Raw genomic sequence first — 27,931 nt, forward strand, 5'->3', positions numbered from 1 at the left:
ATAAACATGCTAATAGCATACATGTTTCCCCACAATAAGATTTTTTCCAGATTGTTCAGGATTTAATAAACCATTTTATTTTATTCTTTATACTACAAATGCTGGCTAATATAGTAGAACTAGCCAAAATACCAAGGCAGTGCTAGCGTTTTCTTGAGGGAAAAGAGTGATTTTTTTGATTAATCCTATTTCTAAGAAATTTGTTTTAATCGATTATGCTGATTTAATTAGTAATTATTAACTTAATTTTTAGCAGAACACTACCATGTGAAATGAGACCTTTAAACATATAAATGTATGTAAAAATATTTATATGTGATAAACTGTAAATGACGAAAAGTGAATTCATGTTTTAAGGGTTCAGACTGTCACACTCATGATTGTTAGTTTGAGTTTGAAGCAATACCAGTGTTTCTTGGCAATTTTCTGGAGCCATTGGGGAGTGAAAACTTAGAGCCACACAGTGGAAGAAAGAAACGTCTGGCAGGAAGGACTATTTTAAAGAACTGAAGCTTGCTATTTTTGTGAAAGTTAGTAGAAATCTTCTCAAAGAAGGAGTCTGGAGGCCTTGATCTGCAATAGGCTTGAAGGAGTATCCATGCAAAACCCAGACCCTTTCTCCTCAGCTGGTCTTCTTGCATGTGTAAAATCAGTTTGTTGGGTTAGTTTTTGTTGTGTGAAGACCTAATTCTACCTTACTAAGTTGTAAGTGTTAGATGTGGGCAACATCAAAACTTTTTTTTCTCTCTTCTTGGATAAAATGTTTACCACTTATGTTACAAATGTTTGTTTAATTAAAGGCTATTGTAGAAAATTTGATGTTGTGAACTTGAAATTTATGCCAATGAATATATTGTAGATACTCAGGTAGGCCTCAGGTCCAGATTAAGTCATCTGCTATGCCAGTGGTCATCTAAATGTTGGTACCTAAACTCTCATTACAGTCTGTGGGGCTAGTTAGTGGAAGCTAGAGAGCACTGCAGCCCACTGAGAAGCAGAGGCTGGTAGGCTGCCTTGCTCTGTCTGTCCCCCTGAGTGCACTGACTAAACCTACATGGGCTATTATGGGAGTCTGAACTCCTACCACACCTGTAGTAACCTACATTTAGTGTATTGATGTGGAATGATGTCCCACCTTGGTGCTTATAGTTGATGAATAAAGTTGATACTTGATAAGAATTACAAAGTGAGAAAGGAAAATCTGTGGTTAAACTTTTTTCTGGTAACCTGGGAATACATTAAACCTTCAGTACACCTGTTATTAAACAATGTATTATAGTAGTGTCCTGCACTAATATACTGGCTGCATGAAGCATTATAATGAGGAGCGATGAAATAAACAGTGCAACAGAAGTCAACTAATCTTGAACTGATGAGGGAGGTTTCTGTGAGAAAATGAGGCTATGTTCTGATACAGGAGACTTATAGAAGCCCTTTTTTTAAATCATAGATTCTGAATGATATATTGTTTAAAAGTGTTTCCTTTTATCACTATTAAGTGGTGTCTTAAGTTTTGTAATACTGCAGCAACAATTTTAAATGTCTTGGCAATCAAGAGTACTTGGTCTGACTTTGATCCATTAAAAAATAGACATATTTCTTATTAGCCTTTAAGCCATGCTGTGTCAAGCTTCAGCTGTTCTTCAGTTGGAAGTTACATGGACAAGCAAGTATTTCACCTATCCTTGTATCTTCTTATTTCTGTATCTCTCTGAGATCATGAATATAAATGAAGGAGGTTTCAGTAACCCAGAGGAGTTATATGGTTCTGAGTTCCTAGAGTTTGCTATATTTTCAAAACATCCCTTTCAAGATGATTATTTAATGCTTTCAGCATTCTGATAAAAATTTTTAAAATAACGGCCTGGAGACGTAAGTGAATGCTACTATTCTTCAGTAGACTGAACATAGTGTAGATTTCCTTACGTGCATTTTGTTATACAATAGAAATTTTGTTAATTCTAATATATGTACATTTTCTAAACTAGCCTTATTTATCAAACTCAGAGCAAAGTTTTCTACCAGTCCTAACAGTTTCAGAAGTTTCAGAAATAATTTGACACATGAAGTGTATATTCAAAGACTGTAAAGATCAGATGCTAAAGGTGGCTACAATGTAGCTCTTTTTAAATATTTTTATTTTTAATCTATTAAACCCTCATCCCCAACATTTCCAGTAGGGTTTGGCAGAAAATTACTTAAAATTGGATGAATATTGTGTCATGTAAAGTGTTGCATTAGTCTAAAAATCTTGACACTTTTGCTTAAGGAGAATTAAAAAACTTCCTGTAAGTGAAGACAAGAAGATTGTGATTTATTTCATTTATAATACAGTCCATCTGCCATTTTTGGGATTCTTAACAATTAAGTCTTCAAACAAAAAAATCTTTATCTAGATGTATATATTATTTAAGATACAGTAGCATCTGGACCTAAATTTATATCAGGCAATGATCACTCCTTTCTTCTCTAACTTGCTTCTGCATGTCTGCTGATACTTGGTCATTGATTATGTTGGGAATCCCAAGGCAGTGGGTTAGCTTAGCTTTGGGTTAAGCAGTCAGTCTTTTGCTGCCCTGATGCATCTATATAATTTCCTCCAAAAAATAATTTAAAGCTTTGCAATTGTCAGCAAGGTTTCTCTTGAATCACAGCTGCGTTCATGTCAGTGTATGGCACCTTGTCTCATTCAGAACAGGACCTTTCTGTTTTATTTTTAAATTAAAAATTTGCAGTGTTGAGAGGAAACCCAAGTGTGTGACAGCCAGTGGTAGTTACTGTTGTTAGTAAGTATGAAGGATCAGGAATATTTCTAGACTTACTTTTTTAATTCCTTTTTTAAAAGCTACTTTAAGAAGAGCAACACTTTGCCTTCTGAATTTGCAGTTCTTGCTTCCTGAATTCACTTCTCTTTCTCTCCCCTTCTGAAAGATGAGAGTGTAGATGAATCTAGAAACTTAATTTTTCAGTGGCTCAGCTTCCCTAAGTCTTTATTTTCCTTGGCATGAGGAGCTTTCAAGTGGGCTCCGTATGAAGCAGAATTACTTTATTCTGCAGTGTTGTGGAAATCATGGCAAGCTGCTCATGTTCTTGGCTGTCTCTGCTGATAAAATAAATCTTTTAAAAATATTTTTCTTTGAAGCTACCCAAGCTGCTTGCTTGCTTAGGCAAGAAACCTGTGATGAGTAATTACATCAGTACTTCCTTGCTGATAATAAACAGTGTGAAATGCTAATGAGGAGGAGGTAGGAAAGGAGGATCTCTTCCCTGGGCTAGTCAAATCACTGACTAGGTGAAAATTTGAAATTCTTCTCCTACATGCAGAGTATGTGGCCAGAGTCACAGGACCAAGTGCTACTTACTGTCTTGTGGATCGTCAGACCCGATACACAGTTGAGGACATTCCCTACCTGGCTGTGTGGAAAGGATATCTTTTGTGGGTATAGTAGCTGGCTGAAACAGTGCTTAGTGTTGTGGATATTGTGTTCATTAAAAGCCTTTTGCTTGGAAGCAAATATAAAATGTTCAGAATTCTAGTTTTACCTGCTGTAATGATAATCTTTCAGAAGAAAGGAGGAGGGAGAAAGCTAGATCTGGAAAACAGCGGCAGGTTGCTTTCAGTGGGAATACCTGCAAATTGTTCTGAGAAGTGAAAAGACTTCAAAAAATTAACTTTTTCTCAGAGCTACTTTTTTTTTTTAAACACTTTAAAATTGAACCTTGTCGAAATGCTTACTTCCATCAACTGTGCTGAGTCACTGTTTTTAATACTAAAACGCTGGAAGTTTGAGCCTTTTAGTATTGCAAGCAGGATTAGGCCAGTGGAATATCAGAACCCATAGTTTCAATCTTACAAACTGAAAAATTATTTTCTTTAAATACTCTCCTGAGCTGGAACATCAGTTGCCGATGTTTATTTTCTTACTACATACAGCGATAGACCAACGTTTGACCAGTAGAGGGCAATAGGTATGTGCATGCATAAGTACAGTGCTCAATGATTCCTGCTGGAATCACTTAGGTGTTTTGTATTCAGGATTTTTCATATTTTTCTTTCAGTGTAGGTGGTGGTGCTGAGAATGGACTTTTAGGCCCAGCTGTCCACAGGAAGCAGTGCAGGATTGCTTACTTACAGTTCTCAGGACTTCTTCCTTTCTTGCCCTCCCTTCAGTTTCCCCTTCAGTATAGGTGACATTACAAATCCTCAGAGACTTAACTATCTGGAGGATTATTAAAGATTTCTTGAACTGCAAAGAATTAAGCAAATCCTAGTCAAAGATATTTGAAATCTCTTGATTTGGAACCAATCTAGAATTCAAATATTGTTTCACAGACTTTCTTCAGACTTTTCTTGTCCTTAGAACTGCTAATTTGCAGTTTGAAATAGACTTCTCAGGATAGCGAATGGACATAAATGATGGCTATAACAATTTCATAATTACTAGTGACATGTATTATCAGGCTTTCAGGTATTAACAATTATCTGAAGAGTACATTTGACTCCTGATGATTTTATTATGTGCTAATCTTACGCATGGTCTTGCCTCACAACGCTCCACGTTTCCTTTTTAGTCTGAAACTCAGAGTAGCAGTGCAGCGGCCAGTCAAGAGCATGCTCCGCCTGTGTCCACTAACACGTCTATGAGTCCTCGGCAGCGCCGTGCCCAGCAGCAGAGTCAGAGACGGGCTCCATCTTCAACTGACTTTAATCGGGTACAGCAACCGAGAGTCAACATGAACCACACTGGATCGACTGTTCTGATTGTCCTTCTGACTTTTGCATTGGCAGCTCTTATATTTCGTAGAATATGTTTGGCTAATGAGTATATATTTGAGTTATAAGGTTGGTTGTTGTAACAGCAGTGACTTGAATGCTTCACCGAACATTCTGTATTGGGTATGACATGAGAACTGTTTACAAAGAGTACTTTTTGTATTTACGCTTAAATCCTTATGAATGTTAATGTACCTACAGTTGCATTACTTGTAAGAAAAGCAAAGTTGGACATTTAACTACAAGTGTTAATTGGTTGTGCACTAGAAACTTGGAGAAACAGTGCAGTGGAATAGTAACATTAAGGCGTGTGGGAGTGGAGTCAATGTGAGTAGTCTATCAACTCGAAAAAGACAATTTAAAAAAAGTGGTTGATTCACTTTTTTATGGAACATAAATGCAATTAATTGCCCTATCTAAGTTAGTACAAGATTTGACATTGGAGAAGGGATTATAAAATGAAACACTACTATGTGTTTGTGTCCAGTGAACTCTTAATTTAGGGGGGATACATTTTTAACCACTTTTATTTGCCGTGACACATTTCTAGAGGGGGAACACATACGAATTGGTTGTGATGCTGCTTAGTGTGTGTGAAAGGGGGAAAGGAGTAGGGGAGGAAAGAAGGGGCCAGAAAACTACTTACATTATTTTGATTTTTATTTTTTGGAAGAAAGATTGGATAATCTTTTGCAAGATTTGAATGTCCTCTTCTAATACTCTAATTGTATATCTTGTGTTTTTTTTAAATTTGAAGATTATATAAAACATGTCTATTCTTGCAATAGTTATAAATATGTAATATAATTATTTACCCAGAGCTATTGTCTTTTAATTATACCAGAAATATACATAATGTGTTGAACTGAAAGTTTCATATGTGGTTTTATTTACTAAAGAAAATTTAAACCTTATTATACTTAAACTGTCATATATATAAACATGCTTAAGAGAAATATTTATTAAAACCCTCCTAGTAATAAACAGTTTCAAACCAGTCTTTGGTTATGTTTCAAGTATCACATGGCCTTTTTGGTTTTTTTGTTTGTCGTTTTTTTTTGTTTGTTTCCATGGGTTTTTTAAACCTAAAATCAATATTGGACCCAGAGGCTTTCTGTATTATTCGTTTATTAAAAAAATAACTGGTTATAGTCATGAATGCTGTGAAATCACATATACAAGCAATAGACCTACAGGTGTTAAGGTTTTGAGAGGTTTTGTCTGTGAATGTTTAAGTATTGCAGTGAAGTAGAAGAAAGCAATCAGTGGGATAATTTTCCTCTTGTATTATTGTTCAGATTTAAATGTACTCTAGCGTATTTCAAAGACAGTGAGATTTAGCTAACTTTCATTTTGTTGCTGTCAAACATGATAGCACTGACGTGAGTCATCCTGTTTCTCAGCAAGTATTTATCAAGCTACATACAGCTTTCCTAAATTTTGTTAAATATAGTACATATTAGTGTTTTAAAACATTGAAGTAGCTATAACAACTTCTAAATTAAGGAAAGCCCTTTGTGTGTCTGAGGGGAATGTGGAAATTACAAACAAAACCTGAGTCCGTTTTTAGCACTTCTTGTGGATTGCTGATAATCTTGTTTGCAGGTACTATGGAACAAAGATCAAAACCCACTTTTCTTAAGAAGTTCAGACAAAAGCACACAGTTTGTTCAGCTGGTTCAGTGGTTGCTTACACATTCTGCTGCAGAACTCTTTGATGTCAGTATATTAATTGATGTGTTTTTACCTAATTTGCATATTTATTTCATTAGAAATTTTTTTAGAAACCACACAAACCTGAAAAACTCCACACCAAAACCCCAAAAAACCTCTCCAGATCCTGTAGCCTCTAAAATGAAAGTACTGTTTCCTAGTTTAGGTTGCTTGAATACCTGTTCTATTCAAGTCTTGCAAACCTGGGCTCACAGAAGAGAGTTCTGGAAGAGGTCTGACCCAAAAGACCTTTTTGCTGGGTTTTGACCCGCTTGCTCCTCTGGAAGCTTTGCTCTGAACGTGCTTCACTTTACCTTGACCCTCACTGCCGCACTAAGCAAACTGTCGCTCTCGTACCTGTACCACACACTGGCTATGGGTAAAGCAGCTACGTCTTGTGCAAAGAGGCAGTTTGTGTTGCCCTTTGAATGGGCTGTGAGAAAATGAGCTTAGAATGGTTTCTGAAAACAGCCTCTTCCTTGTGATTAAAGAAATAGCTGCTTTGTAGCTTTTAATTTTTATTTCAGACTTTTAAAGTAAAAGTTAAAATGCCTGATTGTGCAAATACCTATTTGAAAAAATAAATATTAATGGTGACTTGATTTATGTACGGTCTATTGCATTTGTAGATACTTCGGGGGTTACTGTGTTTTAATTTTGCTTTAAAAGTTAACAGTAAATAATTTTTTGAAGGAAATAGCTCATCCTTTATCTTCCACAGCATAAAGAGCCAGACTAAACTGGAAAATAAAATCTCAACTGCTCTAAAACCATCAAAATATGTAAATTTTACAGTGATATACGTGTCTGAAACATGGCACAAGCAGTTTCCAGTTGAAAAAGATGCCATGTGAAGGACCAGAAAATCTGGAAAGCCTAATGTAAAGGGACAGCCCTTTTTTACACAGTCTGGCAGAAGGATAGCACTGTCCTCAGATTAGAGGATTGAGCAAAAAGCCAGTGTGCAGAATTGCGAGTTTTTATATAATGGCTTTAGTAAATATCCTTTAGGACCCAGTGGAAATGTTTGGTGAGGCAAACTTCATGAGTAATGGCCAATCACTAAGCAGTGATGAGGGAAGAGCTTGGAGTGGGAAGCCTCTGAGAGCCTGTCGAAAACACCACGTCGGGGAAGCAGCGTTTCTACCACCAATCGTGGACGAACACGCGACACCGGAATTAGAGTTGATTCAATGTGTAAACCCGGGGGCACTTGTACTGTAGGAGGTTACTGGAGTGCAGAGTGCCCAACTCTTATTTCCAGCAAGATGCCTTACTTTGCAAAGCTCCTTTTATTAATCTTTTGCTTAGTTCTTCTTGTGGAAAGCAGAAAGCACAGGAGGAGATGGTGGACAGGCCAGCTGGAGGTGCAGAGGGCAAGGTAAGGGTTATTAAAGCACATACTTTTTTTCCCAGTGTTATAAATACATTACTACATAGACATAAAAATCTGCCCTGTCACTGTCTTTGTGTATATTGTATGTGCAAACAGCTTTATACATAATGTTTTTATAATAGTTTCTGATAGTATCATTGGTTTTAACTGTAAATGGACACATTTAATGCTAATGTTAACTAACTCTTAATGAGGCAGGTTTACAGAGAAGTTGACCACTTCAGCATGGACTGTGGTAAAAATATTCTTAGCCCTATATGTGAATTACTGAGAGAATTCAGAGAAGTTGCAATTAATAGAGATGTTCAAATCTACATACTGTTTCAGCACTGTTTCAAGAGCAGGTTATTTACCCTGCTTGCTGGGATGTCTGTGCTACTTATGTTCACCTGAAATGCCATGTTATTCTCTGACAATTTGAGGTGGGGATGTTGTTAGCATGCGTTATACTGATTAATAACAAATAAATCCCTGGAAGTTACCCAGGAACTGTAAAATTAGAAGTATATTTTGAAGAAATACATGTAAACTTTTAAAAAAATACATATTTTAAAGTCAAGCAAAGCTACAAGAAAGAGTTAAAGGTCTTAGTAAAGTTTATTAGATTTACTGTTGCTGAGATTTGACCAGAGGTTTACATTAGAAAAGATAATCTTCCAAACCTGTCAGACAGTCCAAAGTATATTATCCTTTCTTGTAGTTATGTTATCCAGTGGCAATTATATCTTACAAGACTGTTCATTGTTCGAAGAGCTCAAAAATAAAATTGGGTTAATCCATCAAATGGCCTCACTATGGCTGTAAACATTCATATTTTCATTTATTCTGTTGGGTTTTTTGCTTTGACACTCAACAATTTATAGGGAGTGTTGTTACTTGGAATGTTTTACAGACAAATGTGATGAAAGCAAAGAATACCTAATCTGCTTTCAGATTTATACTACTTACGGAAAAAATATAGCAGCATATGCTTTTATTGACGTAAATGTTATAAAGCTGAAACAGCTAGGGCCTGATCCTGACATCCTAAATCCAACTGAACTTTTACCACTGATTGCCACAGAATCTCTGTTATTGAATGAGATCTTTCATTTATCTCTGAAAATTTTTCCAAGTCCGTGTTCTGGGAAACGAAGGGCATTCAACAGTGGCATTTTCTTGCAAAGCATTCACGTGTAGGAGAGATAATCTACTTTGAAGTGACAAAGTAGTATAAATCCTTCTTTTAAACATGACTTTGCCCAAAAGTAATACCATTCTCTGGGTTAAAAGTTGTTTGAATATTTTGTACTTCATTTAAACGTTGCAAAAGTAACTTGCAGTTTCTACAGTGCTGTTATTTTTGTGAAGCTGTGATAAAGTGGAAGTCAAAGCACAAAATTATTTATACAAATGAATTTACTGTAAAGAATAACTGATACTATTTGGTTTCCTGTGAAATAATGATTTTAATGAACAGTTTTCTAGCCAGGTAGAACCTGAGAAACTATATGTCTTTTATATATATACACACACATACACATTTCCTATGCAATGTACTTATTTAAAAGTATATAAAATCAAAGTTTAGGGACTATCAAATGTGAATGACATTTTAAATACAGAGAATTCTGCAATATTGAAAAAAGAAAGTGTATGGAGCAGTGACATTGATATTTTAAATTTCCAGTTACATAGAAAAAATATAGTTGTTTCTAAACCAGCAATGAATAGTGGACTCTTCTAGTAAGAGAAAATTAAAACCAGTTCCTATGCTGCATGTAAGAGAAATGAAAACAGTGTCCTTTAATAATTTCATTGCATTTTCTGCTCAGTATTTCTCTTGCTGACTTACCATAAGAAATACAGTAAATTTTACAGTAAATGTATTAGCCAAAAAAATTTATTGCTATGTTTGGGAATTTCCATTTGATAAATTTGATAGTTTGTGTCCTTTAAGGTGATATATCAACCTGATGTAAAGACCTTTATGTTGATTTTAAGCCAGGTTAGGTCTGTGGAGTTGGGAACCCAAATTAAGAAATGCCAGGTTAAGAGTTGCCTGTGCATCCCTAATTACTCCCCTTATTTTATGTTAGTGAACTGTAATGGATTGTTTTTTCTATGACTGGTATCTCACTCAGCATGCTGAATGGATAAGACTGGCTTAATTAGAAACTGTGTCGTGTTTCATATTCTCTTACTCTGGCACCCCCCACCTCACTGATAATACAACTCTTCTACAAAACAGAGGTATGACTTAAAAGAAGCAACTGCCTTTGTGCAGCAGTGCCATGAACATGGCCTGAAGCAGCTTCCTGTTATGTTCTGGAGAGACGGGGCTTTGCGTAGGAATGTGTGCTCATCAAGTAGCAGCTTCTGCCTTTGTCTCTTATCTTACAAAACTGGGTGAAGGGTTTCAGTGACACCTATTTGTATGAAGTTGAGAGCTTTTTTGCTAATACACAAGCTGGCAAACGGTGCACAAAACCAAGGGCTCATAACTAATAGAAGAATTGGTTAAAAATGTTTGCATTTCATTCTGTTTTAAAGAAATCAAGTGATAAATGAACTGCAAAGTAAAACCTGTCAGAGTCACCTGGGTGACTGCTGGGGAGGGGATGTTGGCCCCAGTGTTGCCTGCACACCAGGGAATAAATTTCCAGAGAGAAAGTAAAGACTTTGGTGCTGAAGGAGATGGTGTAAGTGTGGAAAGGTGCAGGTGTATGTGTCGGATGGGCCATGGTCTGTGCTGCTGTGTTGCTAGCTGGGATTTTCCAGGGAGCTGTGTACTGCTGCCAGGCCATGCCAGACTTGCAATGTGTAGTACTGACTGTACAGTGCATGTGTATGTGTGCTTGTGGGTTCCCTGGGGCATCTGCCTTACTGTAAGAGCCAAGCAAGTGCTGTTGGTGTGTCCAGCACTGGATTGGAACCAGTTTGGGGGACTCTTCAGTAGCTCTCTGGTGGCTGCATGTCAGGAATCACAAACAAATGCTGGTAGTCCTCCTAGACTATCCATCTGGACAGAATTTCCACACAGAAAAAGAGAAGCTGAAAAATAGTGCTTTTGTTAATATTTATTGCTCTATAAAAATTGCTGATAACGCCTCTGGTAATGTTTATTGGTCTGCATAAACTGTCCTAGAAGAGAGGCCTCAGGAGACATTTGCCATCTTAGTTGTGCCTGTGAATGCTGTCTTTCCAATGGCCTCTGCACTGGACAGACAGATGCAGTCTGGCTCCGAGTTTGCTTATTCCTCCCTCCTAACAGTTGTGCAAAGCCTCATGCTTCAGCCAGCAGAAACACTGTGGTTTTGAAACAGAAGTGGCTTTGAGCTTCCATTGGCCTAAGACTTCCTGCCAAGGTTTTTGGAAGTGGTCAGTGATTTGGAGTATCTCATTAGGGGTGTAATTTTCAGGACATGCAACATGCCAGCCTTAGGTTGGGACCCGGAAACAGAAGTGAAGTATCACGGCATAGTAGCACGAGGCTTATCACAGGGACTGTTTTTCCACACAGAGGTCCACTGGGGCAAGTAGTCTGCTGATCCCTGCTGAAACGGCTGTGGCTGGCAGGTGTGCTCCCTTTGGTGCCTTGCAGGGCTGCATTTTTATCACCAACTTTCAACCAGGTGCTGCAGACATGTCATCTGGCCTGTAGTTCCTCCCAGCCCCTACTGATCCTCTCAGCTGTATGGTGGTTTTCCAGAAAATGTGGTATTTCTAAGTTGCATGCCTGGGGTTCAAGTCCAGGGCATTGCACAGCTTCTAGTTGTGCAAGGTCTGATGTCTCCTGAGATTTTTTTCCACCAACACCCGCAGTGTCACGGCAGGGCCAAGTAGCAATGTGAAACAAAATCAGGGAGAGACATGCACACACTCAAATGGCTACAGCAGATCAGAGAAGCAAAGCTCCTGCTTTATATTGGCTGTGTGCTCCATGTCTTCATGTTTACCATTATGACTTCTCTGTTGTTACTAATGTTGCCCCCTCTGACTTTGTAGTAGTTGTGTAGTTGTCCATGTAGACTGTGAGATGTTCAGAGCCTCAGAGCTGCTTCCTCACCAGCCTGTGTGCATTCAGCGCTGTCTTGTCAACAGCTGTGCCTCCTCCTGCCTCTTCAAGCAGAACAGCCACCTCTGGCTCCCTTTGCTACACCTGTTGCCATCTGCTTATGTTACCGTTGTTGGCTTTGGGCTGGATGGGTGTAGGAAGAGTCAAAGGAGTGCAGGGTTTGGGATATTCTTGGTAGAAAAGAGGTTTCATTTATCGCTGTGAAGAAAAATGTATTCTGCATTCATTTTCAATAAGCTGAAAACATGAACAACCCTAGAACAGGGGGTTTTTTTTGAGGTTAAAAGCCATACTTTATAAAACCAAGCAAAAATGGAGGGTCCTAAGCAACAGATGATAAGGTGTGTTGAGCATGTGACCATGAAAAATTCCTAATGCGTATGATAATAGTGATTGTGTGCATTCTCTGAATTTGTGTCCATCATTTTCCAGAGTCTGATTTAGCTTTTTTCTAGAAATCTGGCAAGGAAAATCACTTTCCTTTACTTCCTGCTGCAGGCATAAACCCACAGACATGTCGGTGTGGAGCATGTTACATACAGACGTAGGGCAACAGAGTCCCTCTCCCCTGCAGCTCTGAAAACAAAAGGGGCTGGTGGGGCCATCCATGTAATCCAGGATAGACCTGCCTTGTTGTAGAGCTACTGGGGCCTCTTGGGCAGCTGGGACCCACCAAACCCTTGAATTGGTGGCCCTGACAGGTGATGGAAGGAGACCTTCCCAAAATTGAGGACCTTGAGGTTCCCAGCTTGTCAGAAAGTTCTTGACCATATCTGATCCCATGTGATCCATGTACATTATTATTAAAGATATGCATCTGTGTGGGATACATAATGGAGGTAATGAATTTGGAATACTCTAGGGGTGAGTTAATTGTTATGGCAGTCATAAACTGTTACTGTACCTTCTCTTTTTCACTTATCCTCTAGGGGGTCTTTCAGCAGTTGTATGCTTTGCTGGTTAGAAAACCAGTAGGTTTTGTACCTTTCTTGGTGCTAGGTTTACATAGTGTACATCTCCAGCTTGCTGTGGCTGCTACACAAAGTAAATGACACCTTCAACTGTTTTTTTCTCAGAGAATATACTGAAGTGTGGTAAGATTTTGATTGCTGTTTAACATCCTTGTTGGAGGCATGGACAGTGGGATTGAGTGCACCCTCAGCAAGTTTGCTGACGACACCAAGCTGTGTGGTGCAGTCAACACACTGGAGGGAAGGGATGTCATCCAGAGGGACCTGGACAGGCTGGAGAGGTGGGTCTGTGCAAACCTCATGAAGTTCAACAAGGCCAAGTGCAAGGTCCTGCACATGGGTCGGGGCAATCCCGAGCACAAATACAGGTGGGGGGATGAGTGGATTGAGAGCAGCCCTGCAGAGAAGGACTTACAGGTATTAGTGGATGGAAAACTGACTATGAGCCAGCAATGTGCACTCACAGCGCAGAAAGCCAACTGTATCCTGGGCTGCATCAAGAGAAGTGTGGCCAGCAGGTCGAGGGAGGTGATTTTCCCCCTCCACTCTCGTGAGACCCCATCTGCAGTACTATGTCCAGCTCTGGGGCCCCCAACATAAGAAGGACATGGACCTGCTTGAGCGGGTCCAGAGGAGGCCATGAAGATGATCAGGGGGCTGGAGCACCTCCCCTATGAGGACAGGCTGAGAGAGTTGGGGTTGTTCAGCCTGGAGAAGAGAAGGCTCCAGGGACACCTTATAGCGGCCTTCCAGGACCTTAAGGGGGCCTACAGGAAAGATGGGGAAGAACTTGTTATCAGGGAGGGTAATGATAGGACGAGGGGTAACAGTTTTAAACTGAAAGAAGGAGGCTCTGCAGAGAGACCTGGACAGGCAGGAGCGATGGGCTAAGGCCAACTGTAGGAGTTTCAATAAGGCCAAATGCCGGGTGCTGCACTTGGGCCACAACAACCCCCAGCAGCACTACAGGCTTGGGGAGGAGTGGCTGGAGAGCTGCCAGTCAGAGAGGGACCTGGGGGTGTTGATTGACAGCCGGCTGAACAGGAGCCAGCAGTGTGTCCAGGTGGCCAAGAAGGCCAATGGCATCCTGGCTTGTATCAGAAATAGCGTGGCCAGCAGGGACAGGGAAGGGATCTTACCCCTGTACTCGGCACTGGTGAGGCCGCACCTCAATTACTGTGTTCAGTTTTGGGCCCCTCACTACAAAAAGGACATTGAATCACTTGAGCGTGTCCAGAGAAGGGCAACGAAGCTGGTGAAGGGTCTGGAGCACATGTCGTACGAGGAGCAGCTGAGGGAACTGAGGTTGTATAGTCTGGAGAAGAGGAGGCTGAGGGGAGACCTCATCGCCCTCTACAACTACCTGAAAGGAGGTTGCAGAGAGCTGGGGATGAGTCTCTTTAACCAAGTAATAAGCGATAGGACAAGAGGGAATGGCCTCAAGTTGCACCAGGGAAGGTTTAGACTGGATATTAGGAAGTATTTCTTTACAGAACAGGTTGTTAGGCGTTGGAATGGGCTGCCCAGGGAGGTGGTGGAGTCCCCATCCCTGGAGGTGTTTAAGAGTAAGGTTGACTTAGTGCTGAGGGATATGGTGTAGTTGAGAATGGTCAGTGTTAGGTTAATGGTTGGACTGGATGATCTTCAAGGTCTTTTCCAACCTAGACGATTCTGTGATTCTGTGAAGGTAGATTTAGATTAGATATAAGGAAGAAATTCTTTACTGTGAGGGTGGTGAGACACTGGAACAGGTTGCCCAGGGAAGCTGTGGCTGCCCCCTCCCTGGCAGTGTTCAAGGTCAGGTTGGACGGGGCTTCGAGCAACCTGGTCTAGTGGAAGGTGTCCCTGCCCATGGCAGGGGGTTGGAACTAGATGATCTTTAAGGTACCTTCCAACCCAAATCATTCTATGAAGATTTTCACTGAAACTTTAGAAATATTTTCCAGATCCTGATAGGAAATTGGATAATTGGAGCCAATGTCCCATGACCATGAGACACCATCCTGTTGTCACCAAAGTCAATGCTGAATTCTCCAGAGGGAGGTGCAGAAATCTCCTGGATCCTGGCTAGTGGCAGCTGGACCATGCTCCATATGGAGATCACATTTCCTTTCAGGCTTATCACTTGGCCGTTGCCTTACACCCACAGCATGAGGACTGTTTCCAGGTTTTTTTCTTTTTCTTGGTCTAGAAAGGTCCAAATATCTGAATAGATACCTGTTGCTTTTTTGAGTCTTGCTGAGCTGTTACCTGATTTCTCATGCTACCCAAATTTAATTTTCTTTGATCTATTTGGGATTGTAAAAAGGATGTATTTTATGCAATTGAGAACAATTCTGAATAAAAGTGACTGTAAAGGAAAATATAAAAAACTGTAGGGCAATAATGGAGAAGCCCTTACAGAAGCTCAATGAGATACTTGTCCCCTTCTCTTTTCTGTAAACAGGAGCAAGTCCTCACAAAAGACAGTTTTATCAAACTCATCCCACTTGAGTGAAGTGTAAACAGCAATAAAATTAAATAAAAACATGACAAAAAAAGAGAAAGGGAGGTGGGTGGCTTTAAATGAATAGTGGTGAATTGCAGAGAATGCATAAAGCTGAAAGAAACCCTGACAAATCTATAATCAGAAGTGCTAAAGACCGTAAGTACATCAGGGAGGATTTATGAGATACCGGTGATCAGATTGTCAGTAAAGGCACCCGATGGGCAGGAGTGTTCAGTGCATCCTTCAGCTCTGCAAAGGCACTGGCAGCTGCATTCACCTTTGCTGCAGATAGTGAGATACTTCCTATGCCAGACAGTGTGGGGGTGCCAGGGGATACGTGTCGGAGAGGATCAGACGATACCAGCATAGCTGACGTCACTTACTGTTATAAGGAATGGGGTTTTTTTGAACTTGCTCTTGCTTTTGGATTACATTGACAAAAATAGTTGTTATACATTTCAAAGGCTGTGTAGATTGCTTGTCATTAAAAATAGCTCTACACAAATCTTTGTGAATGGATTAAATTGATTAAAAATTAAATGACAGACCTCTGTAAATTCTGAATCAACTATCGTGTACCTGAAGGATTGGGCATGAACTGATGATTAAATGCCGGCTATTAAATGCAACCCTTGGCTCTGGAAGTTCCTGAAAAATGTCTTTTTTCTTCCTAAGGCAGTGTCGGTGTCCCCAGCCAGTCCTCTGAAGCCTCTGCAGCCCCAGATTTGTTCTTAACAACTCTCTTGTGTGCTGTTTGCTGTTTGATGATTTTTAAATGAACTGATCAGAGCTTGGCATTTCAGTAAGGCTGTGCCATCAATTTACAGATGGCATTGTAATACCATCAGGGTTTTCCATACTCTTTCCTCATACAGCATGCAATCCAAAGTTTTACTGGATTTTTAATTTGATTTTTTTTCATCCATTCTTTGAGTAGACAGGTTTGATCGAACATTCGCTGGTACTTAGGCCTTTTCCTGATGGTTAAAGTCAAGCAGACACGGGAAGATCATTCTTCTCCACTTACAACTTTTCAGGAGCAGAGGCAATACTGCAGACTGCGAAGTGGAACGCTTTGTCAGCAGCCCTAACCTTTGCAAAGAAACACAACCTTCCGCTGCAGCAAGCAGTTAAAAGCTAAAATTTTACCTCCAATCATTCCCATTAATGGCTGTGCTTGGGTTTATCCCCCTGCTTTTAGGTGAACATTAATGCAGCCATGTTGGGAGTGCACTTTGTCCAGCTGGCTCCTTTTTTACAGCCAGCAGGGAGAGAGATGCTCCGACATGTTGATTTAAACAGGAGCCCAAAGTGAAGTGACTCGAAATTTTCCTATGTAGCATGTGCCCTGGAGCACAAGGACTTACATTCCTTCAAAACGTCCATTTAATACAAATATTTTAATTTTGTTGCTTCTTTTTCACCTCCTTATTAAACAGGTTATCAATGTTAGCAGCAGCTACCAATGCCCCTTAGGTTTTACCATTTCTTTTCTGAACTGAATGATCTGAGGATACTTTTCTTCTGATTTGCGATTCATGCTCCTATTACTCATGCTCATAATGATTTGTATTTTAATAACCTTAAAGCACATCCATGACGCTTCCACAGCCACATTTCTGCGTGTGGTGATGGTTTTCTAAACTCTGAATTTGTGACCAAAATTTTAAGCCTAATTCATCCTCATATTTGTATTTATTAGAATAGTCCCTTTATTTTAGCCTAATTCATCCTCATATTTGTATTTATTAGAGTAATCCCTTTATTTTTCCTCCAAGATTTTTGTTCTTTACTGGCCAGTAATATTTCTCCCACACAGGCAAATGAATCTCAACCCTTTTGTATAAAGTTCCTTCTATTTATTATTATTCCTTTTAGGAATTTGCTGAGAAACAGCTAATTGCAGCAGTATTTACAAATTTGTCATATCTTATGCCCAGAGCCAAGGGGTTGAGGAATCTTCATGGTCCAAGTCCTTCCTGCACTGCTGGGGAACACCAGGGGTGCTGATCTGGATTTTCTTCCGAAAGTGCATGCAGTATCTGTCTGTCTGCTGTTTAGTTATGTCATTTTAGTGACTCTTACGCTTTTCTCAGGGGTTTGTTGTCATTCTTGTTCTAATGTTGTGTGACCTCTCAAATAAAAAGTTAGGCTTTTTTCCCCCTTAATATTCAGAAAACTGAAGGATTGCAGATCTTACTGACTTCTTTAGATAAACTGCCTCTTTTCCAACTGCTGTGGAGAGAAAAGTATGGTTTTGTCATCGTTAAATTCAAAAGGCAAAGTGAGCCCTCTGTCCACACAAACTGCTGGTACTCAGCTGATGTTTGTGGGGCAGATAGTCTCAGAATAGCGTATGACATTGCGTGACCACTGTCAAAAAGAGCTTTCTTGTGATAATGTTGCCTTGGTAACCAGCCAAGTCCTGGCTGGGTAAGGTGTGGGGCAGAGTCAGCTGCTTCTACTGTTGCTTGCTCTATCATGGTTGCTGCATCCTGGCTCCTCTGTGAGATGCTGTGCTCTCAGTCTGGTACCTCCCCTGGAGCCGTGGTGTCCGAAGTGGAAAGAGTATCATGTCCATCTTGGAGCCAGCTGAGACAGCAGGGCTGCCCACAGCAGGGGCCAGGTTTGAGTTAATGCTGTGGAGAAGCAGCGCTGGGGCTGCCATGCTGGCCTATGCCGTGGTGCTGGCAGCAACCCCGCTTGCCTCCATGGGGCTGAACCCGCCAGGCCGCCACTCCCAGGGCTCTGAAATTGGGCTGGCAGAAGTTGTCCCCAGAGTGCCGCAGGGATGGTAGACCAACGCTATTGCTGTCTGTTGCAGTCGCATCTATAAGAAGAATCATGATGTGACCAAAACTTGGAAAGGAAAGACGGAGCAGCTTCTGAGAGTCAACAACCATGACTTCACCATGCGGCCGGCTTTTGGAGGTGAGAATAAAATGGTTCTCTTGATTTCATGCTCATCTAATTAAAAATTATCTAATTAATCATGTAATTAAAAAAATAGCCTCTGACCAGATGCACCAGTGTGAAGGGAAAGGACTTGGGTGACTTCAGGAGATATTCGAGGCAATTCAGAGAAGCCTCATCCTCACCTCATAGTCCTCTGTACAGCTCCTACACTCCTTCCTATTTCTGAAATTGTCTCTTTTTTGGCTAGTGTTCCCCAGAGCTCAGGACAAACCCTCCCATTAAGTATTTCACTGTTGAGAAGATGAACAAGTTGCAGGTGTTAATGTTCACTTGTAGCTGTGAAGTTGCACTGAGCTTTTCAGCTGACATAATCAAATTGCAAAGTGAAGAATTCATTAGGTGGATCACATCCCATCCTTGCTGGGAGAAAATTGAGTATTTTTGTCCAGATAAAATCTTGTCTCAAACTTTCTAAAGCAACCAAAAGAGCAGAAGAGGAGGCCACCATCATCTTCACTTCTGCGTTCTGTCATACCCAGTTACAGGAAATGTGCTTGCCTGATCTTTCTAGGCTCACTACTGTAGAGGTAAGAGCGTTGCTGAATAAAAAATGTGGTGGTATACCAGTATGGAAATCATTCTTCTGATTAGATCAATAACCAAGCCCCTCCAGAACTAAGGACAGTGTTTTCTTCAGCTTTTGCTAAATGACTAATACTGAATCCTTTGTCAGTCAGCGTTCTAGGATGATGTGCAGCATCTCCCTTTCCAGTGGGTCACATGGGTGTTTTGTGTTATGCACCTAGTCCATAGAACAGAGCTTCTCTGACCTGCCCTTTCCTGGAGTAGCTGGAAGAATGTTTCTTACCCCACAGTGCAGATGTGCTGATCACAGCACAGTGCTGTCCCCATGCTCACAGTTTGTATTTCTCCAAACTCCAGAGTCCAAAATGTGTCATCACCAGTGTTTTTTCTCCCCACACTGTAATTTGCTAACAGGTTGCCATCCATCCTGCCTGTTGGAGGTAACTCTTTTGATCATCAGCGGTAAACTTGATCTGCTATTTCTAGGGTTGAATAGTTTGCCTTAAATTGTCCTCTGAATGGAACACAGGCAAATCTCCCTGGGGTTGGTGTCAGCACATGTGACAAGCCCAGGTGTGCAGCTGAAGCTCGGGGCTGAAGTCTGGGAGCTGGCTCTGGAGGCACTGGACATGCCTGCTCCTTTTTGAATCATCTGTAAAACTGATGCTGAATGAGCTGCCTTCAGGTCCGTCACTTGTTCCAGATGGGTATCTCTTTGAGAGTGATACTGCTGCTCCACTGTCTGGTTACGGAAAGGAAGATTATGGCTTATTGGTGGTATTTCTTCTCCTGCCAGGTTGCTTCTTGTGGAAGGTAAGCTTTTCAACAGGGTAGAATTGGGAAGGAATATGACCTCTGAAAGATGAAAAGACCAAGGAACTGTGAGATTTATTTCATGGATTAACCTACATCCTCTTGGCTCCAGGGGGAGAGAGTTGCTGTTGGGTTTGTCCAGTCAGCCTTCTTGTTGGCTCGATGTCCCATTTGCTTGTTTATTTATTGGTCTTAGTTTTCTTTACCTGACTTTTTAGGCTTCTCTTTTTCATTCTTCTGATCTTCTCAAGCACGTCTCACATTTCAGACAGTACTTTGCTACTGTCTGCAAAGCCTGGATCTGTGATGTATTGGCTGGATATCCATTGACTTCGGTCTGGCTTTACTTTGTTGGCATGCTATTCCGTCATAGATGTTAGTGATCATGTGTCATCCCACATGGCTTGCCCAGCACAGCACTGCTTTATCATGGATTTGTGTCAGTAGGTTGTATGTTTCTTCTGAAGGGGGGTAGGAGGTTGCAGATGGTTTGACACACATGAAGATGGATTGCCAATTTGGTATGCTTCACCTTTCCTAACAGAAGACTAGACTCTGAGAAGTAGATATCATGCTCTGTTAAGTGAGTTCACTAATGTATACATATGTCCCTAAATACCAGGTATGCCCTGTCCTGCTATAGGCTCATAAGGTTCCCCCTGCTTCCCATCCTGTAGATCCTCCTTCCTTCTCCTCTTCCCTCCCCAAAACCTTAAAAGAGACATATGTGGAAAGCTCCTGTGGTTCCTTCTGGAGCAGTAGCTTTTTCTTGGCTTTATTCTTCTCCTACATTCAGATAGGAACCACTATCATATAATAATCTGGCTGCAAATACATTTTCCTCTGATGACCATTTTCACTCCTCAATGCAAAGCTGGTGCCTGTGCTGGATTTCTTCCTTTTCCTTCAGAGAAGAGAAGACAAGACAGTGTTTCTGGTGCTGAAGATCATTCCTGTTTGCCCCTAATCACATGGTGGAAGTCAGTGTCCTAGTTCCAGCAGCTCTCCTGAAGCAAGCAAGAGGGGAGAAGCAAAGTGCAGAGGCAGGCTCAGATTTGAAAGCACACAGGACCCCAGGCTGGTGGCCCCTAGGACAGATACAGTATGCATCATATGCAGTTGCAGGTACTGCGTGGACAGAACCATGCATGGCTTGTAAATTACGGCAGTGGGAAGGAGGAGAATCACAAATGCTCATGAGACAGCTGTCACCACCAAACCAGTCTCACTGAGGGTGGCCATCCAAGCCGTATTTCATCATACTAAAATACAAGGGAGTAGAACAAACAGAGAAAAATAGCCAACTCAGAGAGAGTGCAGCTATGGGATCCTTAGTTATCTTGGTGACTCAATTTTGAATAGAGCTGGTTTTAACAGTATGTGGTTTTCCCAGCCAGTGAAGTCAATGACAAACTCTGCTGGTCCCAAAGGGAAGGGATCAGGCTTTCCCTTCAGCAGGCAGAAAACAGTGTCAGCATCAGAGAGGGAATCAGAGGCCAAAAGACCTGCCGGCTCCTGGGTTTGATGGGGTGGCGTGGCAAGGCTTCTCTGGGAGGAGATTTGGACTCCTTCCCTCGACTCAGTTAGAGATAGCTGGGGAGCCACTGTGATTTTTTTTTTCCTAGATGGATGTATGTCAGGGTATGACGCCTGTGCTTTTTGGGGAAGCTGAGGGGTTTTGTTCTGTTGTGCTGATGGTTCAGGTTTTGATGTCCAGTGTCACCACTGCACCGTATTTCTGTAAACAGACCAAATTTTTACTATTTTTGTCAGTGTCACAGAGCCCATGAGGAACACCTTTGTGCACAGTTCACACTGAATAGACACACATAGTTACACAGCTAGTCTTCCACTGCTAATGCAACTGCATTGTAATCTCCCTCTTGTCTTGTTTTCCCATACTATGTCTCGTTGCATCATTAGGATACTCCTAGAGCCTAAAACCTTGGAGTAACATTTATATAACTGAGAAATAGCCTAACAGCCTTCAGAGAGAAAGTGACTTTATTTATAAAGGAAAACATGGTGTTTCTTTAATTTTTGCTCAAAACCTCCTTATCTTGCAGAGCTACCTGGGACAAAGGTGGGATATTAGCAAAGTTATGCTGAAGTTGCATGCGATAAGGGGCGAAACATGGCAACAGCTTTGTTGAGGCTCCAGCCTTGGAAAGCATGACTCATATGTACAGAGATAGCTCAGGTGCTACAGGTTCTTGCACAGCTGCAGAATTATGCAGTGTATTTTTAGTGACAGGTGATAAGCCTGATGGAAAAAAGTATAAAGGAAAGAAAACAGAAGTCTGGTAAGAGGCAATCCTTGTATTTTGTTCTATAATGTTATTGGTGAGGCAGTCACAGTGATTTGCTATGCACTGTGAGTCCTTCCAGGTTTTGCTGTGACAACGTCAGTCAAACTGATGTGGTCTGACCTGCGTTAAGATAAAAAGGCTTTTGTACTGCAGAAGCGGAGTAGAGCAGCCTGTGGGACACATGTGACTGTAGCTGGTCGCTGCCCTAGGACCCTCTCTGCTCTCTGGGAGCAGCTCAAGGGCCATAGTCTAATGGAGAGTCCAGCTTCACAGCGTTGCATTGGACCTGTGATGTTATGGTGCAGGTGGGAAAGGCAACTCATCTGTGGAAAACATAAATAATAAGGAAATTGTGAGTGACATTAGACTACAAAGAAACCCAATACTTCAGAAATGATGGTTACCAAGCTTAGTGGAATAATAGGCAACTGTTAACCTTCAACATTTTTGGTAGAGCAGACTACAGCTTCTAGACTTTAAGCTAAAAGGGGATGGGGTCTGTAGCTGCTTTATTGTGGCCACGGTGACTCTTGCTGGTCTGCAGGGGACAGTCAGCAAGCTGCCAGCCCAACACAGCTGTGTCCACTGGACAGAGCAACGTGCAAGGGAAGAAAAACATTAGAGAAAGCTGAAGAGTTTTTCAAGAAAAAGTATCTTTGTAAAGAGCAAGTGAGCAAGCAAATGTTGTATAAGTTGTGTTATTAACAGCCCAGTAAGCATGGTTGTCTTGCCTGCTCTCAGGCCATTAGAGACAAGCACAGTGGTAACAGTGGTAATGGCAAAAATTTTTGCTTTGCTGATGTTCAAAGTAGCCTCCATAAGCTAAAATAGACTGCGTTTGTTATGACCCTTAGGCAGTTATGTCCATGTCAGTGACCTTGTTCTAGCTAGCAGATGTTCAGGTATTATTTACAAATATTAATATTTAAAGATTATGTAAATGTTTGGTTTGCTGCCTTCCTTAAACATCCATTTTAAGCATTTCATCTATGACATCTCGTATTTTACAGGGAGTCTGTGAATAAGCAGCTTTAGTTGATACTTAAAATAGCTGTATCTTCTTTGCTGAGGAACAGCCTAATGCTGTACTTTTATTCTATTTCTTCATAGCTTAATAGCCTAACGTCAGCTGGTCCTTGCTGCCCTTTCTTGGCAGTGTTTTTGTCAGGATGGATGAATGGTGGGGTGAATGAAGCATCAGTAGTTCACTTAGGGTTCATATCAAGGGCTGGAATAAAACTTGCTTCTCCCTCAATGAGATGAGGGGAAACAAAGGTCTCTGCAGTCATGTAGCAGCTGATGAGTGTATCCTGGTGGTGACTGCCCAGAAGCTGCCCACACTAAGAGGTCCCAGACATATATACATACATTAAAAAAAGAATAAATACATATATACACACACATATATACAAGCAGAAACACTGAAGACTGTTTTGCAGCTTGCAGACATGGATTCCTCATGGACGTTGGCAAGCCTCTCTGGGTGGCGCAAATGTATCTGGCAGCAAAGAAGTCTCAAACCTGTTTGTTTCCCATGTAGATATTTTTATCTCAGGGACTACATCTGCCTCACTCCTTCAAAGATAGATGAGGGGACAGAGAGACTGTCTCAGAGAAAAACAATGAACCTTTGAAATCGCTGTCACAAAACTTTAGTCTCAGCTGGAGTGGAAGACTGGCTCCAGGCATTTTCATGGTAGCACGTTATTCCCTGTCTTCCAAAGCCTGCTCCACTGTTAAAAAATAAAAACCATGGTTGTGACCAGTACCTGTTTCTGACTAGGAACTGACTGGTCCTTTGCAGCTTTCATGCTGCTCCTCAGTGGGTGGTTTTAGGTACTGAGACACACTGGGATGCAACAGGCTTTAATGTTGGGCACCTTCTGAAGTCATTCCTGAACGGGACCTGTGGAAACCTCCTGGGTTCCCTGGAGGGGTTAGCTGCAGAGCAGATGTCCCATACAACCTGGGACAGAGTTTAGTATTTAAACTGGAATTTTTGCAAGGTGCAACAAGCCACAAAGTCTTCCTGGTGTCAGAACCCATGCAAAATGGAGACTTGTTGGGTCCACCTATTCTACTTGTACAGCCACTGAATGCAGGTGCAAAGTGGGTCTTCTCTAAAGGTATTCTGTACAGCATCTTTTCTATATGCAGCACCTAAGTCAAATGTGTAATGGCTTTCACTGAAGAGTTGGTCACAAAACAGAGCAGCTCACTGCAGAAGAAAAAGAAATGAGGGAGCACTCTCACCGCTGATTCTCAGGACACCGGGTTGTGAATTTGGCAAAGGAATAAAGACATAAAGCCACAAACACCTTGACAGACTGGTCCCTGAGTATCTTTTTAATATCCAAGTTTGATCTGAGGCAAGGACGCTGACATGCAGGAATTTGCAGAAATAAGATGTTGCTGATGCAGTTTTGGAAGGCAGTACCTTTACAGTGAGAAGGTTCAAGGGTGCTCTACCATGTCACATGTAAATCCTATGCAGAAATTGTGGGACTAATGGATATTGCCCAATACAAGAGAGAAAGCAGAAGCACTCCCATCAGCCTCGGATTGTGCTTCAGGGCATTTAAATCCTCTCTCAACATGCAAATATAAATATCTCCTTCAAAAGGAAAAGCTCCTGTTTTCCATTTCCAGTTTCTATAATGTCGAATTTGCTAATGACTGTGTGAGCATCTTGTGTTTGCTTGGAAGCTGCTGCTCTGCTGTGTCTGAGATGAAGGGGGAATAGTTTATTTGTGGCTTTGTTTCTGTGTGGAACTCTGTGGAAGTCTGTGACTTTTATGAAGTTTTTTAAGAGTCCAGGGTTTGCTATCTGGTTGTATCAGTCCTGCTGAATTAGAATTTCAGTTCTGCAAGATATTGCAGTGGACAGTGATGGAGATGATTGATGTTGACGTGTTTGCTGTTTCTGGAAGAAATGTTTCAGTTGAAGGTTATGCAATTTCTCTCTAGACCTTGATCTATAAATACTTGATCTCATGTTTAATTTGAATAATTCCATTAATTTGGCTGACATGTTTCAGAGACCCTAAAGTATGAACTGCAAAGATTTGCTGGTCTGCAGTCTTTGAGCAGAGCAGCACTGCTTCCTCTTCTCAGCCAAATCCACATATTTCATGTGGATTCATTTAGCTTTCCATCCAGCAGTGAACATCCTAGAGAGCAGCCTGAGCTTTGAGATTTCTCCAGTGTTACAGTATTCAGGTCTTTTCCTGCTTGTAATTCTCCAAGCTGATCCTTCTGGTTTTCCTCTCTCTGAAAAAACACGAATATTGATAAAATATTGTTTATGACAAGGAAAAGTTGGTTGATGAGGGCTTTTGTGCTTTTAATGCTATAGTCTAAGTTACTTGTCCTCTGTCTATCTGCTCAATGTGTCAGATACCATCTCAGCTATTCTTTTCCCTTCCCATTTGCACCTTCCTCATCCTCTGCTCCCTTTCAATAACGAGATTTTTTTCTGTTTGCTCATCCCTAGTGGCATTTGATGGGGAATTTGGCAAAGCATCTGGACCGCCAGTGGTTCAACAGTTTAGTTTCCAGAGAGACACGATTAAAAAGCTAGCAGTTCCCAGCTGACTCAAAGGATTAGTGAGACCAAAGATCTCTTGACATCTTTCTGTGACTGATCAACAGCCGTTAATTCAATGGTATGTGCTGTAGCCAAGATGACTTTTAAGGAAACCCAGGGTTTGTTTCTGTGGTTTAAACAGGGCATTTTTTTACAGGGCTTCTGGTTTGCTTCAGACACTGCATGCATTTACAATGTTGCTCTCATCAAATGCCTCTGTAAAACTGCATCGTAGTAGAAGTGTTGAAGAGTGATAGACCAAGTGAATATGCAAATATCATTATCAGTTATGCTTATTGCCTAGAACAGGACTTGGTGATCAACTGATTCCCACCACTAGCTCCCAGGCAGAAACATTTGGGCTGGCCCCTCTGGATCTTCATCCACTCTTCCCTGCTCAGCTCAGCCTCTTGTCCAAGCCTCCTCCAAAGGGTCTTCTTGGTGTCTCAATGTACTCTCATTGCTATTTATGTGCTTTCTCATCACCTCAGCTCCAGGTGCTGAATGAGGAGCAGGGAGAAGGGAAAAGCAGTGATTGCTCCTGATGACTGTAGTAGGATTTTCCCCAAGAAAGGCAGGATAAATATTTCCACTGATAAGTAATTTTACAGTTTCATCTTCATACTGTCTGTATTAAGAACTTCACATTTGAGTCCAGAGTTCAAACTATTTCTCCCTCTCTCTATTATACTCAATGTTTTATCATCCCTCAAATTCATGATTAACCATAGAAAAGAAAAAAGTAAAAGCAGTTTCACTGATGTATAAGACACCTAACCTCAGACCTCTTTTCTCAAGGGCTTTCCAGACCATCCAGCTTTACACTGAACACCCTATATTTTGAGTTTAATAAAGCTTCATGGCAGCTCCAGACTGAGCCTTAGACTTTGGCCTTGCAATGAGATAACTGTTGGTTATCTGGGAGCCAAACTGAGCATTTGGTGCAAGAACATGAAAAAAGAAAAGAACGTAGACATAGTATTTTATCTTCAAGAGCAGATAGGGGAGGAACAGGAGAGAGGGACAAATACTAACTTGGCAGCATTCTGTTTGTTGTTTTTTTTGTGTTTGGTTTTCAGCTGATGTTTTTTTAATCTGTGATTAGTGTTCAGTCAGGCATGGAAATTGAGCAGTAAATAGACTTTGGATGGGTGTTGATTTCCTGAATCAAGGCTAAATTAAGCATTTGTAGACAGAGAGTGTCTCTTGCAGTCTGGAAGATGGGTGGGGGGCTGCCCAGCATGTGCTGGGCATGTAGCCCCTCAGCACCAAGGAGACCCAGTAGGAAGTACCATGGCTGACTGCTGGCTTCCTCTTCTGGCACAGCCCGATTGCGCTGTGAAGTCATCGTGGCAGAGACTGTGTCTTCTCTGTTAGCACTGTGCTTACCACGACATGGCTGTTTGGGATGGCAGCACTGCGGGCACTACCACAATGTCAACAGCTGTGTGTGATAATGAATAATATTAATTACAAAAGTTTTCTAGAGCAAGAGCCAGAGGCAGGGCTGATGGCAGCCTTGTGCCAGCCCTGAAATGGGCTGTGTTGGACCGTGGAGCTTTTCTGAAGTGTCTTACTCTGAGCATTGAGCCTTGTTCTTGAAGAGGCCCAAGTTAACTATCAAAAATATGGTTACACTGAAGAGCTGTTGGGTATTTAAAGGCATTAAGGGAATAGATAAGTATTTAAATAATTTCCCAGGCTCTTCCTGATCACCATGCATGACTTCATGAGATATCTGAGCAAAGAAAGGCTAACTGGCTACCAACACGGCACTGCCTATCAGCAAGCTTGTGTCGTTTCCCTGATGATTATACTGCACATTAAAAATGCATGTTATCACCACAGATACAGTGCTTTTTGCTACACAGTCTACCTTGTTTTTAAAAAAAACCCACATTTTACTGCACAGGAGGAATATCATAGAGAAATTCTTTCTCTTGGTGTTGTTTTTAACATTTGTTTACTCGATGTCTTAAATAATTGTAGAGAGTAGAAAGAAGTGTGGCTGCAACCAAGGTATAAACTCATAGAGTGATTTCAGATTGAAAAGGACTGCATTAAATTACTATATGTAAGACAGACAGGGTTGGTAGAGAGATGTAGCATGACTTATTAGGTCAACTGAAAAGAACCAGAAGTAACAAACCACCACCTTAAAACCAGCACTCCATAAACACTCTAATAAGCTAATTTGCTTATTAGACATTATCACAGTCAATAACTACTCAACTGAAGAGGGTGAAGGGGAGTAGAATACTGCAAAGCCATTGCCACAATATTTCCATTTAAGGAAGCCACCATTTCCTCTGGTGAAAACAGA

At 41.2% G+C, this 27,931-nt stretch overlaps 2 protein-coding genes across 6 annotated transcripts in view; both read left to right on the forward strand.

Moving 5' to 3' along the window:
- UBE2J1 (ubiquitin conjugating enzyme E2 J1) overlaps positions 1-5,793 on the forward strand; it is a 30,423-nt gene extending 24,630 nt beyond the window's left edge. For all 5 annotated transcript variants that reach the window (XM_074819566.1, XM_074819567.1, XM_074819568.1 and 2 more), the window contains one exon: positions 4,573-5,793. In XM_074819566.1, coding sequence (XP_074675667.1) covers positions 4,573-4,842 — 270 coding nt within the window. In that variant the 3' untranslated portion in view covers positions 4,843-5,793. The remainder of the gene's footprint in view (positions 1-4,572) is intronic.
- Positions 5,794-7,682: 1,889 nt separating this feature from the next.
- The window catches only part of GABRR2 (gamma-aminobutyric acid type A receptor subunit rho2), a 42,863-nt gene continuing 22,614 nt past the window's right edge, over positions 7,683-27,931 (forward strand). The window contains exons 1-2 of the mRNA XM_074820767.1: positions 7,683-7,868; positions 18,224-18,330. Coding sequence (XP_074676868.1) covers positions 7,756-7,868; positions 18,224-18,330 — 220 coding nt within the window. The 5' untranslated portion in view covers positions 7,683-7,755. The remainder of the gene's footprint in view (positions 7,869-18,223; positions 18,331-27,931) is intronic.

Source organism: Strix aluco, chromosome 3, assembly GCF_031877795.1.
Source record: "Strix aluco isolate bStrAlu1 chromosome 3, bStrAlu1.hap1, whole genome shotgun sequence".
Taxonomy (NCBI): Eukaryota; Metazoa; Chordata; class Aves; order Strigiformes; family Strigidae; genus Strix; species Strix aluco.